Raw genomic sequence first — 17,397 nt, 5'->3', positions numbered from 1 at the left:
AGGCGACACGGGGCCGGCCCCCAGGCTGGGGCCTCTGCACTTCCATCCTCACCTCCCTCTCACTTCTGTTCCACCCCTCCTAACCCTCCTCAAGGTGCAGAAAAGGAAGGTGCTCACAGACTGCAGAAGGAAGCCAAGGAAGCGGGGGCACTTACTGGGGAGCCGACTTTCCGGCGGGAGAGAAGATAAGAGGTGGATCTGTAAGGGTAAGAGGACAAGAGGTGCCATAGGAAAAACCAAGCCCCACCAGGGCCCAGGGCGCAGACCTCACTCCGCGCCAGACGCCAGCCCCATCTGCCTGGGGAAAGTGGAACAAGAGGGAAGCAGGGGGAACACACCTGGCCCTTGCAGGGGGTTGGAGTTTCTCCAAGTAGGAGGTGCTTAGAGAGGGCGGGGCCCCAAGTGACCTACCTTGACGGAGGCGTTTGCGGCGGCGACGGGCAGCTCGGCGCCGGTTCATGAGGCAGGCGGCCAAGATGCTCACGAGCACAGCCACGCCCAGGAAGCAGACCCCGCCCACCACGCCGGCCAGCACTGGCTGGGGCAGGAGGCCTGGCAGCTGTGTGCGCGAGGGGTAAACCTCCAGGCCTGGGCAACGGGACACGAGGGAGGGTCGGTGTCTATCACACAGGCGGCTCCGAGCCCCCCAATCCCCAGGGCTCTGCCCTCCTGCCGGGTTCTTACCAGAAGTGGAGACGTTGGCTGTGTTGCTGGGATCACTGACATAGCTACCAGAGAAGGCCACGAGGCGGAATTCGTAGAGAACGTCCTGGGGATGGGGGTCCAAGAAGGGGGTCAAAGCTCAGCACTGCCCACCCCAAGCCAAAGGAAAGACTTTGCAGTTGGAAGGTACGGGTAAAGTAGAAAGCCAAGAGGAGGTGAGGATGGTCAAATCAGGGTGAGCCCAGGTTTGGGGAGTGCAGCAGGGGGCTGGGGAGCCATTGGCAGGACCCGCCCCCTCCGTGCCCACCCACCACACCTACCTTGATAAGTCCTGGCACCAACAGCTGCATTTCTGTGCCTGCCACGGCCCGATCCAACACCTCCCAGCCCTGGGAGCCCTGCCGGCCCTCCAGGATGTAGCCATCCAGCCTCTTAGGGACCAGTTCCGGGGGATCCCAGTGCAGGAGTACCCCCCGGGGCGTCCTCACTGCCACCAGACCTCGTGGAGGGGACAGGGGAGGCGACATCTCTGTCGGGGGAGGACTGGGGGCAGCTGGTGTGGTAGGAAGCCCTGAAGGGGACACAGAGGCATGTAAAGATTGCATTCCCAGTGCCCCTCGCCTGCTCCTCCACATCCCCTGGAAATGGAAGTGTTCCCCATGGACTGCCGCTCACCAGGCTCCTCTGTCCATGGAATTCTCTAGGCAAGAATACTGGAGTGGGTTGCCATTGCCTTCTCCAGGGTATCCTCCCAACCCAGGGATCGAACCCCAGTCTTTCACACTGCAGGCGGATTCTTGACCATCTGAGCCACCAGGGAAGTCCTTCCACAAGCCCTGGGGCCCAACTATTCTCCCAGAGCCCCTAAAGTCAAGCCTCGATCATCTTCCACAAACCCTTCTGGCCACTCCCATCCAGACCGCCCATATCTGGACTTTCCCTGCAGCCCTTCCCCATCCTTGTCTGCTGCTCTGGGTAAGAGATCGCTCACCTTCAGGGGCAGACAAGACAATCTCGCTGAAGGGCCCGCTCCCCAGCTTGTTCTGAGCGAGGACACTGAACTGGTACTGGGTGTGGGGCTGCAGGCCTGGCACTAGGAGGAAAGCAGTGCCCACGGGCACTGCCAGGGACACCCAGTCATGGTGGGCTCGATCAGGACGCTTTGCCCTGGAGGACAGCAGGAAATGGGGGGCATTTCATGAACTAGGAAGAGGAGGAACATTGAAGTCCAGAGAGCTCACCTCTCCTGTCCCCTCAACCACCCCAGGTCTCCGGACTTGGGCCTTGAACCCCTGAGATTCTCTGAAAATCGGACAGCAGAGTCAGGGCAGGGCTGGCAGAGAGGTAGGAGAGAGGGCAGAGAGCCAGAGGGACTCAGGGAGAGGGGGAAGAGGGATGGCAGGGGCAGGTCACTCACAAGGGGGTATACCAGACACTGAATCTCTGCAGATAGCCACCATCAAAGCCCGGCTCCCAGGAGACATTGGCACCCTTGGGCAAAGGTACCACAGACACATTGGTGACAACGTGGGGGCTGGTGCCTGGGTGGGGGCAATGGAGGGATGATGGTCAGGGTCCTGAGGGAGGGCGAAGAGTTCAGGGGATCCAAGCCTTCTGCTCACCACCCATCATCCCAGGGGCTTCCCACCTAAGATCCCCATCTGGGGCCCCCCAAACAATTCTTTCCCCTGTGTCCTCCCCACATGGCTGCCTCAAGCCTGCTCTGCAGCCACTAACCCAGCACGTAGACATTCGTGGAGGCGGCCACTCGGGCCACAGCATTGCTGGCCGTGCACTCCCAGCGTCCATGGGCCTCCTTGGTCAATGGTCGCAGGATGAGGCTACTGTTGCTGTCCACCTGGGCCTGGCCCTGCGGCCCCCGGCCCACCTACAGAACCACTGGTCAGCCCTGAGGACACACGCAGCCACCCCTCACCAAGGGCGCCACTCAGCTCTCGGGGCAGCTCCAGTTTCCTCCCCGTCTCCCCTCTCCCCCCAAACATCCAGGGGCACAGAGAGGCAGGGGTGCGGCGAGTGTGAAAACAGGTGTGAATGCAGGTGGAGTGAGGGCAGGAGCCTTACCTTGGCCCAAGAGATAGTAGGTGAAGGGTCTCCTCGGGCAGAGCAGGGGATAAGGAGTTCTCGCCCTACTTCTTGGAAATATTCTTCTTTGGGACGTTCTAGAAAAGCTGGGGGAGCCTGCAACCCAGATCTGGCATTGGGTGGGGCTCTCTCACACTGCCGTCTAAGGGCCATTCCTCCCCTTCTCTGGGGCCCCCGTCTGTCTCCATCTCTCAGGGTCTCTCTAGCTCATCTGTCCCCAGCCAGGGGGCTGGAGGGACATTGTGGGAGAGACCAGGGCTGATGGGCAGAGGCCTCTCTGAAGATGTACAAACCTCTAGAGAATACCCTTCACCCTCCCCTTTGCTTCCTACTCTCTTCACTCCAGAGAGGGAGGCAGCCTGTTAAAGGGATGGGGCGGGCAGGGGACCTTCCTCCGCTGTGGCATCTGATGGCTGCTGCCACTATGGCAAACAGACGTGGAAGCCCCGTTCCCCATGTGTCTGTCCCACCCGCCTCCGCCAGCCTGGTGTTAGTACCAGCCTTGCATCTTCAGCCCCCTGACCTGCTGCCACTACCCCTGCCCCCAAACCCCACCCCAAGCCGCACCTTGAGCAGAACACGGGTGACTGGGGAGGGCCCTGCAGTGCCCAGACTGTTGTAGGGGGTGCAGGAGTATTCTCCCAGCGCATCCTCGTTCCCCAGGGCAATGATCAGGGAGCCTTCTGGGCCCTGGGACCAGCCGGGGAACTGGAAGCAAGAGGAGATGACAGCCAGAAAGAGACACTCAGCAGAGGCCAGACCAGAGATGGAGAGAAGCAGTGCACGGGAGAGACCCGCGTCTACACAGAGGCCGCCAAAACCTACCCCTAGCCTGGCCTCTCTCTGAATTCCGCCCTTCCACTCTCTTTCCTACAGAGGGGCCACTACCAGTGAGTGTGAAGGCAGCCTATGTGATAGCACTGGGGCTGTGAGCAGTGGAGTTTGTCAGAGGAATGGCGTCTGACAAACTCCAGGGGAGCCACTCCCAGGGAGTCTGGTGACTGGCACCACGTGGGGTTGAGCCGTGTGAGGTTCTCTGCCTGCTGTCTTCCTAGCCCTCCACGATTACATTCCCTATCTTACACCCCACATCAGCTCTTCTTCCTGGCTTCCCTAGTTCTGTACTAACTAAAGGCTAACATCTGACTCCTTACTCTTGTCTCACACCCCACATCTGTCCTCCTGGGAAGGCCTTTTGTTCCATCCATCTTCATGTCTTCCTCTCTAACTCAGGCCTCGTAACCTCTCACCCACACTCTCATTTCAGCAGCCTCTGCACCACAAATGTCCACTCTCTTCCCCTTCATTTCTTTGACAAACTCAACTGCTCACAGCCCTGACGCTATCATATAAGCTTCCCTGGTGGCTCAGCGGTAAAAAATCTGCCTCAGTGCAGGAGATGCGGGTTTGATCCCTGGGTGGGGAAGATCCCCTGGAGGAGAGCATGGCAACCCACTCCAGAATTCTTGCCTGGAGAATTCCATGGACAGAGGAGCCTGGCGGGCTTCAGTCTATAGAGTTGGACATGATTGAAGCAACTGAGCACGCTCACATGGACACACTGATGCTATCACACCATTGCTCACGCAATTTCACTGGTTCCAAATGCCTTTTGACTTTTTTTTTAACCTTTGAAAAAATGTATTGAGTACTACTACAGTTGCAGAAGCCCTGAGGTGACTAGGATTAAAAGATGCAATAGTAACCCACAAGGAATTTATTGTCTTTGCAGACAAACAAAAAAATCTCAATCACCTTGGAATGAGGTGATATTAACTGGGCATCCATATTCTTCCCTTTGGTCCAACCTGTCTTCCCAGATTCTCTGCATCAGTCATGTCCCCACAGGAATTGTAGCTCCCACCCAGCTGGATGACTCATTATGCCATAAACGCACGATACTGTTTCCTGCCTTTGGGCCCTGGTTTCTGCATGGAATGTCTCTCTGCCCTTCAAGGCCGTCATTAGTATCCCAGAAGTCATTGCTGATCTGTCCTCAACCAGCCCTAAGAGGAAGGTGCTCGCTGTCTCCTGCCTCGCTAGCCTTCCAGCAGAGTGTCTGAGGCTGTGCTACCCCCTCGAGGCACAGATGTCTCTTTGCTCCTGTTCCCTACCAGACACCCTGCACAGCACCTGATACAACTGATGTCATTACTGCCTTCCCATTTGTCCCACCCTCCCCTTCTTCCCCTATGTCTCAAGTCCATGACTACATCTCTATTCTTGCCCTGCAAACAGGTTCATCTGTCCCATTTCTCTAGATTCCATATATATGTATGAATATACAATATTTGTTTTTCTCTCAAACAGATGGCTAGAAGGAACCTGCGATAAAGCATGGGGAACTCAGCTCGCTGCTCTATAATGACCTAGAAGGGTAGGATGGTGGGGGGAGAATGGGGTGCAAGGGAAGCTCCACTGTGAGGGGATATATGTATACATAGAGCTGATTCAATTTGTTGTACGGCAGAAACTAACACATTACAATGTGATTATACTCCAATTTTAAAAAAAGGTGTACGTTCTCCAGTCACTGAATTGATCAAAGGCCACCCCAGCCGTCCTGACTAGAATAACACCAAGCTAAGCACTCTCTCCCCTGCCCCAGGGCTGTACCTTGTCCAGCTGCAGGGCCTGCCCGTCCTTGGTCCAGCTGACAAAGAGCAGTGGGGGGTTGGCACGAACAGGGCATCGGATCACCCCCCGCATGCCCACAGGCAACGGCGTCTCAGGAGGCATGGCAGTCACCTGCGCTGGGTCTGGGGGAAGCAGTGGCAAGTTGTAGGGGAGGAGCTGAGCCTGGCCCAAGGAAGTGAAGCCGTCTGTCGAGGGAGCTGGGGTGGGGCTTACAGAGCACAGTGAGGTAGGCAGAGGCCGAGGGCGGGCGCGGGAGGCCGTTGCTGGGCACACAGGTGTAGCGGCCGGCATCATCAGGCTGGGCGGCCTGCAGCCGCAAGCTGCCGTCCACCAGGATCCGCACTCGGGGCTGCAGGCGGCTGCGGTACGGCACCGGGGCAGAGGGGTCCAGGCCTTGCTCAGCCAAGGGGCTCCTCAGACTGCCCACCAGTTCCCCACCCCCACCCCACGCCACCTCACCACACCCCACCTCACCGCACCCCACCTAACCGCACCCGGAGCCCCACCTAATGTGGAAGACATTGGTGCTGTCCTGGAACCAGCTGTAGGTGAGGTTAGCAGGGTATGCCTCAGCCCGGCAGGCCAGAGAAACATCCTGGGAGGCATTGACCGTGCTGTTCTTGGGGGGCACCACGATGACTGGGGGTCCTGGGAAGGGGGAAGCACAGGGGAAGGCGGGGCCTCAGCCCAGTTTCCCAGGAACTCTGAGGTCACTGCTGCCTTTCTCCCCAGTCTGCCCTCTAGAACACAGGGCTGGTTGCTACAGGGCCTCAGGAATGGAAACAGGCCCTAACCCTTTTATTGAACACAAGTTCCTCCTCTGCTCCAGCTAGCTCGCTTTCCTACCAGGGACAGCCACATTCACCCAGTTTAATCCTCTGCTCACCCTACACCATCACCTTTTCTATCCCTCATCTATCTACACCATCTGTATCACCTCTGTGTCTCCTCTCCTAATCCAGGTACCAATACCTTAACCCAGAAGGCTGCAACAATCCCTGACTCCATTCATGCAAAAATGTCTCCACCCATCCACTTTGGCCACAGAACACTTCTGCTCAAGAATCCACAGCAGCTCCTGGCTCCCAGCACATTAAGCTCAAACTTCTTGACCCAAACTTCTTGTGACCCCACCTGGCCAACCATCTTTTCATACATCAAGCCTTCCATACTCTTTCAGGTCAGTATGGGAGCTCACTGGGCCCTTGCCAGGCAGCCTTGAATGCTCTTCCCCAAGAGCCTGACTAGGCCGCAGAGACCCTGCCAAACCATCTCTTAACCCCAGTGCTGTCTCCCTTCTCCAGGCTCCAGCTGCATGAGTGGTCAGTAATAAGAGGTGGCGATACAAGCTGGAGTGCGGAACACCTCCAGGCGCACCAGGTGTGACTAACCTGACCTGCACCATCTCACTTAATCCTCTTAAGAGAGCCTTTTGTACTAGAAATTATTGTCTCCACTTCATAGATGAAGACATGAAGGCTCAGAGGCAGACAGATTGCAAGGCGACTTGCCCCAGATCAGTGGGAAGGCAAATTCACATCAAGGCTTCCCGACGACAGACTTCACCCTGCACCACTGCTCAGCGCTGCCTCCCCTACAGCACCCAGGAGAGCAGGGCTTCACCTCTGCATCTTATTCTCCAGGTCAATAGGGGGCTCTATGAAGGCAGAGTCTACTTTTCAGCTTTCCTTCTGAAGGGAAGGGCTTGACCACAAATTACTGTGCTCGGCTGAACCTAAGTCTTTTAACAATCATGAGAGGCAGACAGGAACTTCTTTGTATAGATGAGGAAGCTAGGGGTCAAGGGGGTTCCATGGCTCATAGTCTGACACCACCACCCCATGCGCTTCCCACTGTACCACACTGCTAGGCACTAAATATCTCCATTCACTGATCCTTTTACAGGCAAGATGCTGGTTTTAGAGGCATTGGGAGCTCCCTCCCTCTCCAGGGGCCCCTGCCTCAGGCCCAAGTCTGGCCCCCAAGCTGTGTGCACCCCCAGCCACAGGTCAGTCCTCTCATGCGTTATGTCCAGCTTCCCGGCCCTCCCCCGAGACAGCACCTAGCACCAGCAGCTGGGTGGCGTGGGTGGCACTGCCCTCAGTGCTGGAGGCTTGGCAGGTGTAGACCCCGGCGCTGCTTCGCTCCACCCTCCGGATCCGCAGCGTTCCGTTCAGCACCTACAGTAGGAGTCAGCAAGCGGGGACCCAGGCATCTCCTCGCCCACAGCGGGTCTCAGACCCCCCTGCACTTCCGAGGCCAGCCAGCAGAGGGAGGCAGCAGGCCAGGCTCGGAGAAGCCGGGGCCAAGCCCTTGCTCTGGCGGGTCTCCCAGCCTGGCCTCACCCTCTCTGTCCTGCAGCCTGTTCCCACACTGTCCAGCCGCCAGGACTCACCTGCACTTGACTCTGGCCCTGGCCGAGGTCCTGTCCTCGGAGCTTCCAAGTCACCCGAGGTTGGGGGTTGCCTTGGGCCACACACCGCAGGGTGACCGGCTCCCGTTCCCACACTTCGAGCACTTGGGGAGGCGTCTCCAGGAACTGGGGGGGCGCTGTGAGGAGAGAGGCATCAGGGGGTGCCAGAGGGGCCACCAGCCCAAAGAGTTGCATCCCAGGACCAGAGAGGCAGATCAGGGCTGCAGCCCTCAGCTCATCAGCCTGACCACCTTCAAGGGAATCCCCAGCCCTGGGCCACCCTGTCTGCGGCACCCAGGGCCCAGTGACGATGCACCGGCCCATCCCCGCATCAGCCTGCAGAGCTGGCAAGGGAGCGGAGCACAGGATGGGCGTTCAGAGCTGAGAAGAGACCTAGGTGCCCTCTAGAGTCAGGAGGCTTGGGTTCTAGGCTTTGCCACTAATCAGTGGCACAACCCAGTTTCCTCATCTATGACATGGGAATACTTGTGACCTCCTTCCTTCTTAGGGTTGAGATAGAATTCATGAAGTACTGTTAAAAGGGGTTTTGATAAAAACAAAGTATTGTATATATGTGAGCAATGTTTCACTCGGGGTTCAATAACCCCTTATCCGCTATCCATTATGCTATCCTGGTCAGGGAAGCAGGAGCAGGGAAGAGAGAGGAAGTTCCCAACACAGAGCCAAGAAGGCTGATTGGTTTTAGGTGTGAAGAATGGAAAGGACAGGAGTGGAGGTGGGCGGGGTGAGATGTAAACAAGGGGCGTCAGCAGAGTGGGGCTTCGGGACTGTCCTTCCGCCCTCCCCACTTCCACACGCCCCCCTTCTTCACCACGGCCCCCAGCTTCCTACAGTTGACGGTGAGATGCACCCAGGAGCCGTTAGCAGAGTCTTCCTCAGGGGTGTGCTGGTCTAGGAAGAGCACACGGCACTCGTACCAGCCCTGGTCTTCAACCCGGAGCTCTTCGATCTGCAGAGATGCCCCCTTCTGAAGCCGGACACGCCCTGGGGAAACAGCCCTGGATCAAGGGTGCTGAAGGGACCGCATGGGAGCCCCAAGCCCCTGATCACACTGGTCATTCTCAGACGTGAAGAACAGGCTCAGTGTTTCCCAGTCACCCTGCTAGAGTGGGGTCCAGAGAGGCACAGATGGGGTTGGGGTCACTGAGGGCAGATCTCTCCCTTCAGCCCCTCGGGTCATTCCTGCCTTTCAGCAGCTGGGACCCAGCTTAACAAAGAGAAACCAGAGTGGCAGCAGGAGGACTAGGCACGGCGCTGAATGACAGCCAGCTTCCAGGACTGTAGGGAAAGGGGCTTAGAGAACCAGCTCTGTGTCTCCTCTGGATTCGTACAGAACCTACCCATCCTTGAACTCTTTTTGTAAGGGAGTTTTGGAGAGTACTCCTGCCAGAGGACTCTGTCCCCAGAAACCACAGCAGTGTTTGGGGCCCGAGCAGGGATCCAGACCTCGCCTACCAAAGCCCCTAATCTGCCAGGGTTATTATCAGTGGCCTAAGCGCCTTAGGGTGGCCAGAGTCCAGCCCAGCCAGGCAGCAACGTCAGCAGCCTCCTCACCCCATCCCCTCGCGCTCCAGGGCATCCAGGCTGTGGCTGACAGACTTCATAGAGCTCCACAATGCACCCACCCCCGGGGCAAGTAGACAGCACCTCCCACCCTCAGCATCCTCTCCTGGCAGAATCTGCACCACAGACAGCTTCGTGGGTCCCTGGCTGTGCGACCCACTGAGCAAGGCACACACTGCAGCCAGAGAGACCTAGCGTCCAGCTCTGCTATATACCCTCTTGGCTACACCACTTAAACCTCTCTCAACATCTGCTTCTTCATCTATAAAATGAGAGAGAGAGAAAAAATCCAAGTGGGGTAGATGGAAGGCAGGCAACACAAGGCTTAAATAAAATGGTTGAACAAATGAATGAGCTTAAGATTTGAAATAGGCAGACTGCACTCAACCTCGGCTCCATCCTTCACCTGATGACACGCCGTCTACCCCTTCTCCCCTGTGTCAGTCAATAGCGCCATCACACGTATCCAGAAACCTGGTGTCATCTCCTTTACTCTCACATCAGCTGTTCAGTAAACCTTTGGTGATCTCTCTTTTACTCTCACATTAGTTTGTTCAGTAAACCTTTCAGATTCTAAATCCTGTTTCCCTCTCTATCACCTTCACTTTAGTTTAGTCGCATATGCAGAGTACATCATGAGAAATGCTGGGCTGGATGAAGCACAAGCTGGAATCAAGATTGCCGGGAGAAATATCAGTAACCTCAGATATGCAGATGACACCACCCTTATGGCGGAAAGTGAAGAGGAACTAAAGAGCCTCCTGATGAAAGTAAAAGAGGAGAGTGAAAAAGTTGGCTTAAAGCTCAACATTCAGAAAACTAAGATCATGGCATCCAATCCCATCACTTCATGGCAAATAGATGGGAAAACAGTGGAAACAGTGGCTGACTTTATTTTGGGGGGCTCCAAAATCACTGCAGATGGTGATTGCAGCCATGAAATTAAGACACTTACTCCTTGGAAGGAAAGTTATGACCAACCTAGACAGCATATTAAAAAGCAGAGACATCACTTTGCCAACAAAGATCCGTCTAATCAAAGCTATGATTTTTCCAGTAGTCATGTATGGATGTGAGAGTTGGACTATAAAGAAAGCTGAGCACAGAAGAATTGATGCTTTTGAACTGTGATGTTGGAGAAGACTCTTGAGAGTCCCTTGGACTGCAAGGAGATCCAACCAGTCCATCCTAAAGGAGATCAGTCCTGGGTGTTCATTGGAGGGACTGATGCTGAAGCTGAAACTCCAATATTTTGGCCACCTGATGCCAAAAGCTGACTCATTTGAAAAGACCCTGATGTTGGAAAGACTGAAGGCAGGAGGAGAATGGGACGCAGAGAATGAGATGGTTGGATGGCATCACCGACTCAATGGACATGAGTTTGGGTAAACTCCGGGAGTTGTGATGGACAGGGAGACCTGGCGTGCTGCAGTCCATGGGGTCACAAAGAGTCGGACACGACTGAGCGAATGAACTGAACTGAACTGATTGCATCTCTCACCTGGGTTATGCCAACAACCCACAAAGAGGTCCCACTGCCTCCATGCTCATCAGCTGCCCACCCCACCTTGACTTTTGATAGGGACAAATGACATTTTCTAAATATTCTGGGTTATGCAAAACAGATGAAACCAGACTATGCCTTTACTTAGCCCTTCTTAGTACCAGACAATCTGAAGCTGTTGGCGCACTCACCCCCGCCAGTCTGCTTCCTGTCTACCTCTAGGGTCATCTTTCTAAAATAGAGTCAACCTGTGGGGGCCCTGATGCCACCAGGGAACAAGTGAAGTATCAGGCTAAGGCTGGCTCTGGGATCTTAGGCAAGGATCCTTTTTCTTCTAAGAACAAGGTGCGGGGGGTGGGGGGGGGGTGGGGGGGGATTTTCCAGAAAGGGTGGAGCTGCTTAAAGGGCTGGGTGCTTAAATCCCCACCTAGATAAGCCTGGATCTCTCAGGTAAACACTGAACATGACCCCACCCTTTCTCCCACCAGTGGGATTCCTCAGTAACCCTAAACTGCCAGGCCATGGAACCCCACAGACCCCACTGCGCCCTCTTCTAAGTCCCATGTGATGGTAACTTTTCGTTACAGTGATCTTCAAGTGCTACAAAGAAGGAAGAAGACAGAAGGGAAATCGAGTTTGGGATATGGGCCACGTAATATCAGGCAATGTCACCATACTTAATCCTCTCAAGAATTCCATTAAAGGAACTGATGTTAAGCTTCTTTCCAAAATCACGTGTCTATTCAGCAATACAGGCAGGCCTGCTTTCTCATGATGCAGTTCACTGTCCACTGCTCACTGGTGTGAGGACCCAGTGATGCTCAGGGCACTCATCCCTGAGTTTAGCCAGTATATTCTCACTCGGGGTGTGTTGGTAGCCAGGGGGTAACAGCTCCAAATGTCTGTTGATCAGAATATCCAATAAAGCACACCGTATGTCCTAACTTCTCTGTGAGGTATGGATGGCTAGCCTGGAAGTGTTACAGAAGAACAGGAAGTTGGCCAGGAACTTCCTGTGCCCTCCCGAGTCCTGGGTCCCCCTTCTGGAGGCCCACTCTCTACGTACAGAGCCAAAGCGAGTGTCTTCAGACCTCTTGACATGCAGGGGTGTGTAGAGGAAGGAAGAGACACAGTCCCCACTCTTGCAAAGCTCTCCAAAAGCAGGGAAACCCCACTCATGTACAAGTGCAAGTTCATGTACACACAGAAGTCCAAGAAATAGGCCTAACTGTGCCCAGATACTCCAAGAAACTAAGAAGCGAGAGGCGTACAGGAGGTTTCCAGCAAGAGGTGACGCTGCAGACAGTGAGAGTTAGTGTTAATCATTCAGTCCTGTCTGACTCTTCGCGACCCTATGGACCGCAGCCCGCCAGGCTCCTCTGTCCATGGGATTCTCCAGGTCAGAATACTGGAATGGGTAGCCATGCCCTTCTCCAGGGGATCTTCCGGACCCGGGGATCAAACCCAAGTCTCCTGCATTGCAGGTGGATTCTTTACCGTCTGAGCCACCAGGGAAGCCCAGGGGATGCAAGAATAAAAGGTGGTGAGGGGAGATGACTCAAGGAAGCGGGGCTCTTCTAAATGGAGGACGAGAAAACTGATTTCTTTTTTGGCTGCTCATCATGTGAGATCTTAGTTCCCTGACCAGAGATCTAACCTGTGCTCCCTGCATTGGAAGCATGGAGTCTCAACCACTGGGCCACTAGGGAAGTCCTTGAGATAACTGATTTTTATCAGACAACTCAGGACAGAGAGAAAACTCATGTCCCTTCTGCCACAGGGGGTATCTTGAAACTCTCAAGAAATATAGCATGAAAGTCAAAGACCAAAAGCTGGTCCCATGAATTGGAAGAGCTAATCTAAGATCCACCCCAGGGAAGCTGGTGTAGAGCAAGTGGACTCTCTTTTCTCTTCACACCTAGGATTTCACACCATGCAGGCGCTGTTCGGGGTTCTTTACACACAGCAGCTGCTTTCATTCTAGGATTTAGTCCTGGTTTGTTTTACACTGCTTTTACTACTTTTGCACTAGTCCACAAATCCAGTCTCCTCTGCTAGATGGATTCTAAAGTCATCAAAGATAGGTAGCCTTCCCTCCCTGTGTAATCCCTGAAGGCTCCGAACAGTCTCTCTCGTGGTTCCTCCCACATTCTAGGCCATGGGCCTCACACACAGTCCCAGGCCATCTCCCCTTCGTTTGCCCAGAGGGTTTGTGACAGGACAGCATTGTCCTTAGCAACCTCCACCTCCCGTTGCCTAGCAACCGCAGTTCAGAGTCCCCTGCACAAAGGCTGAGAGGCCCATTCCACACTGGGAGGCAGTAAAAGGGTTAATGGGTACAGGGTCCTCTCCCCAGGGCCCTAACTCCCCAAACTAGCTCTGCCTGACCAGAAGCTTCAGACCCAGGGGAGGGGTGGGCATGAAGGGCAGGGGTAGGAAGAACGCCCCCGAGGTTACTGCTCACAGCCCGTGCAGCTCAAAGGAACACCACAGAGACAAAAAGAAAACCCACAGGTAGCAAAGTTGCTACCTTCCAGACAAGGGGGTGGAGGGAGGGCAGGAAGGAGAGTTGCACATCACCAGCCCCAACTCCCCGACTCCCACTCCCGCCCAGAGGCAGCCCAGGAAAAGCCTCCCTCTACCCTGCCCTCAGTGGGGCAACGTTCTACATCCACGAGCCTCAGCCCAGCTGCTCCCCAGCCGGCGGGCAGAGGCCGGGAGCAGGGGCTGGGCCCCGCCATTGTCTCTCCATTTGTCCTAAGTGGGGCCCCCGCTTTCATCAGTTCTCCCAAGCGGTTCTCCCCAGGCTTGTGCAGACACATACAATCCCACTAGGCTGTTTGCCAACAACTGCCCCCAGTTTGAAAATAAACCCTTCCCTCTGCACCACCTGCCTGAGCCTCCTCCCCTCTCTCTGCTCAGCCTGCCCCACAGTGACAGCTCAGCCAATCCTGTGGCTTCTCCCAGGATTCAAACTAAAGAGGGAAAAGGGAGGGGGTCCCCCTGCCCCCATCGACAGCCTCCCAGGTGGCCTTTCCTGGGCTTCCCCTATGAGGAGGCAGCCAGACTCTCAACAGCCACCCCAGCCCCAGCCCTGGGTTCTCCCACCCTCTGCCCTCAGAGACCTGCACTAAACCACTCAGATTAAGGCTCCCCAGAGATTAGGAGGAAGCTGAGCCTTTTCAGGGAGCAGCTGGGGCACAGGAGAAGGCCCCCAGGGAGGCCTATACACTATTTTAAGTCCATGTTGGAGCTAGCTGAAGCAGGAACCCAGCCCAGCCCCATCTGTTTGCTGATCTTTCGGGGAGCCTGGTTCCCTCCAGCCCTGCCGTGCATGAGCTCTGCTGTACTCAGAATCAGATAAATCAGAAACCCCCCAACCCTGCTGCCCCATCAGTCTACTCCCTAGAAGCCTAGAACCCCCCAAATCAGCATTTAAGAAAATAGGAGGGGAGGAGGGCAAGGGAGTGAGAAGATAGCAGAGCCAGGGGACAGGAGAGGGCCAAGTAGGGGGAGACCAGGGAGGATCAGGAGGAGTCTGGGAGGTTCGTGATGAGCTCTAGAAAGAGGGATTAGGGAATAAGGATGGACACTTGGAACAGGGCTGCAGGATCTCCTTTGGAACAGGCCAAGTGGAGTTCCAAACAGACCGTGCGTGTGTGTGTGTGTGTGTGTGTGTAAATGAATGAATCCTTCAGTGAATGAACACTGCTTGGGAGCAGAGCCATGCTTGTTATGCAGAGTTCAGGCAGTGGAGCTGGAGATGAGGCTGGGGCAGGGACAGAGCTGTTAAGAAGAGGCCTTGTTCCCACTCTACCCAGCCCACCTTTGTTGGAGACATCTCCCAACCTCTCAGCTGAGGACAAGTCTTACCCACGTAATCAGGGTCGATGCGGGGAGAGTAGAGGCCAAACTGGATGAAGATGGGAAGCAGGAATCCAAAGCGCAGCCACTCGATGACATGCAGAGGGGGCCGGCCAGCCGGGGGCAGCAGGTCGCAGCCCAGCACTGCACTCTCCCCGGCCCGGCCCACCACCGACACCACCTCAGGCTTCCCTCGACCTGCAGGGCGGGCAGGCCGGTGGCATGAGGACCCAGCAGGGACCCAGAGCCAGGACTGGGAGGGGAGATACCCTATCTCGGTGGGTTCCCCAGGCCTTGGTGATGGGGTTGAAGGAATCTTTGATGTTGGCAGAACCAGAGCTGCTCCTCCCCTCCTTGGACCTGCTCACAGAGAACCCCAGGGGTCCACCCCTACCCCAAAGCCAACAGGGAGTTCTGGAGCCCAGGGAGTCCAGCTCACCGTCAGCCCCCTGGCTGATGATCAGGCTGAGGATGGCCAGACTGAGGCACCAAACCATAGCCCAGCTGCCTGCTTGCCCGGCCCCTCCTCTCCACAGGGGCCCAGATGGAGGGGCCCAGGGACGTGCAGAGCCCAGCAAGCCCCTCAATCCTTCTGATCAGGTCACAGGGATCAGCGCTCACTCTTCTGGACAGTTAGGGCTTGGCTCACGTCACACCTGAGAAAGCCGTTCTCTGGAGCACCACCAGATCTAGATGCAAAATGCAAGGCAACATGCAAAGTGGGCCAATGTTGGTGAGCAAAGGTAGAGAAAGGGAAGAGGAGCGCAGATGAGTGGCGGAAGAGTGAGGGAGTGCTGGGGTGGGGAGACCAGACAGGTAAGGACATGTGGGAAGCAGAGGGCTGGAAAGATCTTAGGAAAAGCTGAGGAATTCTGGGGATATCCTCTTTACTCAAGCTCTTAGAAATTTGCACCACGAGGGAACTGGGGTTCCTCTATACTTGGAAAAGGACTAGTCAGTTAAGTATGGGAGATACAGAGCCCCCATGGTCCAGCCTGCTCTCTGTCCTGTCCTTAGTCCTGATGCTAATAACAAGGTAGCAGAGAGCAAGATAGAACCAGTATTATCACCTCCACCCCTCAGTGACATACAAGGACAGTGAGGATCTCAGAGAAACTTGCTCAGGTGTACACAGTCAGTCAAAGGCAAATTTGGGATGAAAACCCCCAGAAAGTGCCCACACAGATCCTTGCCTCATTTCTGCAGCCTCTGTGAACCCCTTTCTCCACCCAACCTCCCAATACTGCTTTAGCCATGAATGCGTCAGACACTTGGGAGAGGAGCTCCCTTTCCATCTGCTGGTATGGAGGGGCCCAGGCAGCATTCTCCAGGTCTGGGCAGGTCCCGGGGCTTGTGGGCTGGCAGCTGGTGCCACTTTCTCTTCCTGATGCTGCCAAGACAGCCCTCTGTCTTGCCAGACACCATGATCCAAGTTCCTCCCATTTTTCTCTCCCTCCAGCATCCTCAGGGCCCAAGGTTTGCCACCGCTTCCCCAGCCCCAGAGGCATGGCCCATATGAAGCTTAAAAAGCCCAAGAGTCCCTAGGGTGTACAAAGTGAGCCCTGGGACCTGGAGGGGAGGAGGTCCTGATAGCCCCAGGGCCTAAGCATCTAGGGAAGTCACAGTGGGGTGGTGCTGCCTTGGACCTGGCAGACCCAAGTGGACTCTGCTCTATGGGCCTCCACCCCACGCCTGGCCTCACAGGTCAAGACCGGCTATAAAACCTCCCCATGTCCCCCAGCCTGATCCCTGCCTCCACTGAGTGGCCCTGCACATCTAACTCCTGATAACTCACCAGCAAGCACCCCCCTGGCTTTCCACTGCCCCCAGTTCTCCCATATGTCACAGACATATCTTTTTCTAAATGCATAAGAACTCCCAGTTCCCTCCTGGCTCATTGTTCTGAAAACCCTAGTAAACCCAGGTTTGCCCAGAATTCCTCTGTTTTTCCTAAGAGCTTTCCAACTCTTCTGCCGCCACTATGTCTTCACCTGATCTCCCCACCCAGCGCTCTCTCATTCTCCCATCCCAGTTATCCCCACTTCTCACAACCTTCCCCACCCCCCACAATTCCCATTCTTCGCACCTGATCTCCAATTGCACCAGATCCTCGGTGCTTCAAGGAACTCCCGGGCTCCCCCAGAATCGCCACCCACTCACTTCTCCCATCCTCTCCTCCCTGGAATGCTCCTGCCTCAGCCCACAATACACTTCTGATACCCCGCCCTCAATTCTCTTCTCCCTTGCCGTCTCCGGACCCCTGGAACTCCTCCTTGTGTCTGGAACCCACCAAGAACGAACCCCCACCCCCACCCCACCTACACACACACACACACTCACACACACTACTTCCGAACTCCCCCAGTTCTCCGGAGTCCCCATCCACCCACCAAGAATTCTACTTCACTCCCCAGAACTCCCCTAGTTCTGCTCCCCCAAAGAATTCCACAATTCCCCCGCTTTCTCCTGTCCCCCATAACTCCCGCACTGTTCATCCCCTCGCTGGCACCCCATTCCATTGCCCCCAGAACACCCCCGCCCTCACCTGCTCCGCACCGCTCGGCCTCACTCTTCCAGCTACACAATAGGGGGCGGACCCGCCTCCCCGCCTCGGATGCCCGGAGCGCCT

At 55.7% G+C, this 17,397-nt stretch overlaps 1 protein-coding gene and 1 long non-coding RNA gene across 4 annotated transcripts in view; one reads left to right on the top strand and one right to left on the bottom strand.

The window, feature by feature from the left end:
- Positions 1-7,471, top strand: part of LOC132344822 (uncharacterized) — a 15,288-nt gene extending 7,817 nt beyond the window's left edge. Inside the window, exons 2-3 of the long non-coding RNA XR_009493833.1 lie at positions 95-6,583; positions 6,708-7,471. This is a non-coding gene — a long non-coding RNA (uncharacterized lncRNA). The remainder of the gene's footprint in view (positions 1-94; positions 6,584-6,707) is intronic.
- Positions 1-17,397, bottom strand: part of IGSF9 (immunoglobulin superfamily member 9) — a 19,518-nt gene extending 2,121 nt beyond the window's left edge. Inside the window, exons 1-18 of one of the 3 annotated variants that reach the window (XM_015461259.3) lie at positions 17,314-17,397; positions 15,208-15,457; positions 14,778-14,966; positions 8,669-8,821; positions 7,799-7,953; positions 7,466-7,583; positions 5,910-6,051; positions 5,617-5,762; positions 5,383-5,525; positions 3,334-3,474; positions 2,746-2,862; positions 2,401-2,551; positions 2,081-2,204; positions 1,655-1,830; positions 984-1,234; positions 685-769; positions 412-588; positions 156-198 (exon numbers count right to left, since the gene is read on the bottom strand). In XM_015461259.3, coding sequence (XP_015316745.1) covers positions 156-198; positions 412-588; positions 685-769; positions 984-1,234; positions 1,655-1,830; positions 2,081-2,204; positions 2,401-2,551; positions 2,746-2,862; positions 3,334-3,474; positions 5,383-5,525; positions 5,617-5,762; positions 5,910-6,051; positions 7,466-7,583; positions 7,799-7,953; positions 8,669-8,821; positions 14,778-14,966; positions 15,208-15,265 — 2,369 coding nt within the window. In that variant the 5' untranslated portion in view covers positions 15,266-15,457; positions 17,314-17,397. Of the gene's footprint in view, positions 1-155; positions 199-411; positions 589-684; positions 770-983; positions 1,235-1,654; positions 1,831-2,080; positions 2,205-2,400; positions 2,552-2,745; positions 2,863-3,333; positions 3,475-5,382; positions 5,526-5,616; positions 5,763-5,909; positions 6,052-7,465; positions 7,584-7,798; positions 7,954-8,668; positions 8,822-14,777; positions 14,967-15,207; positions 15,460-16,854; positions 17,245-17,313 lie in introns of those variants that run through there. The other 2 variants (XM_059882171.1, NM_001205532.1) reach the window with 2 other exon arrangements.

The sequence above is a fragment of the Bos taurus genome, chromosome 3 (genome assembly GCF_002263795.3).
Source record: "Bos taurus isolate L1 Dominette 01449 registration number 42190680 breed Hereford chromosome 3, ARS-UCD2.0, whole genome shotgun sequence".
NCBI classification, from domain to species: domain Eukaryota; kingdom Metazoa; phylum Chordata; class Mammalia; order Artiodactyla; family Bovidae; genus Bos; species Bos taurus.
Note: the sequence above shows the minus strand (reverse complement) of the source record. Positions and strands in the feature narration are given on the sequence as shown.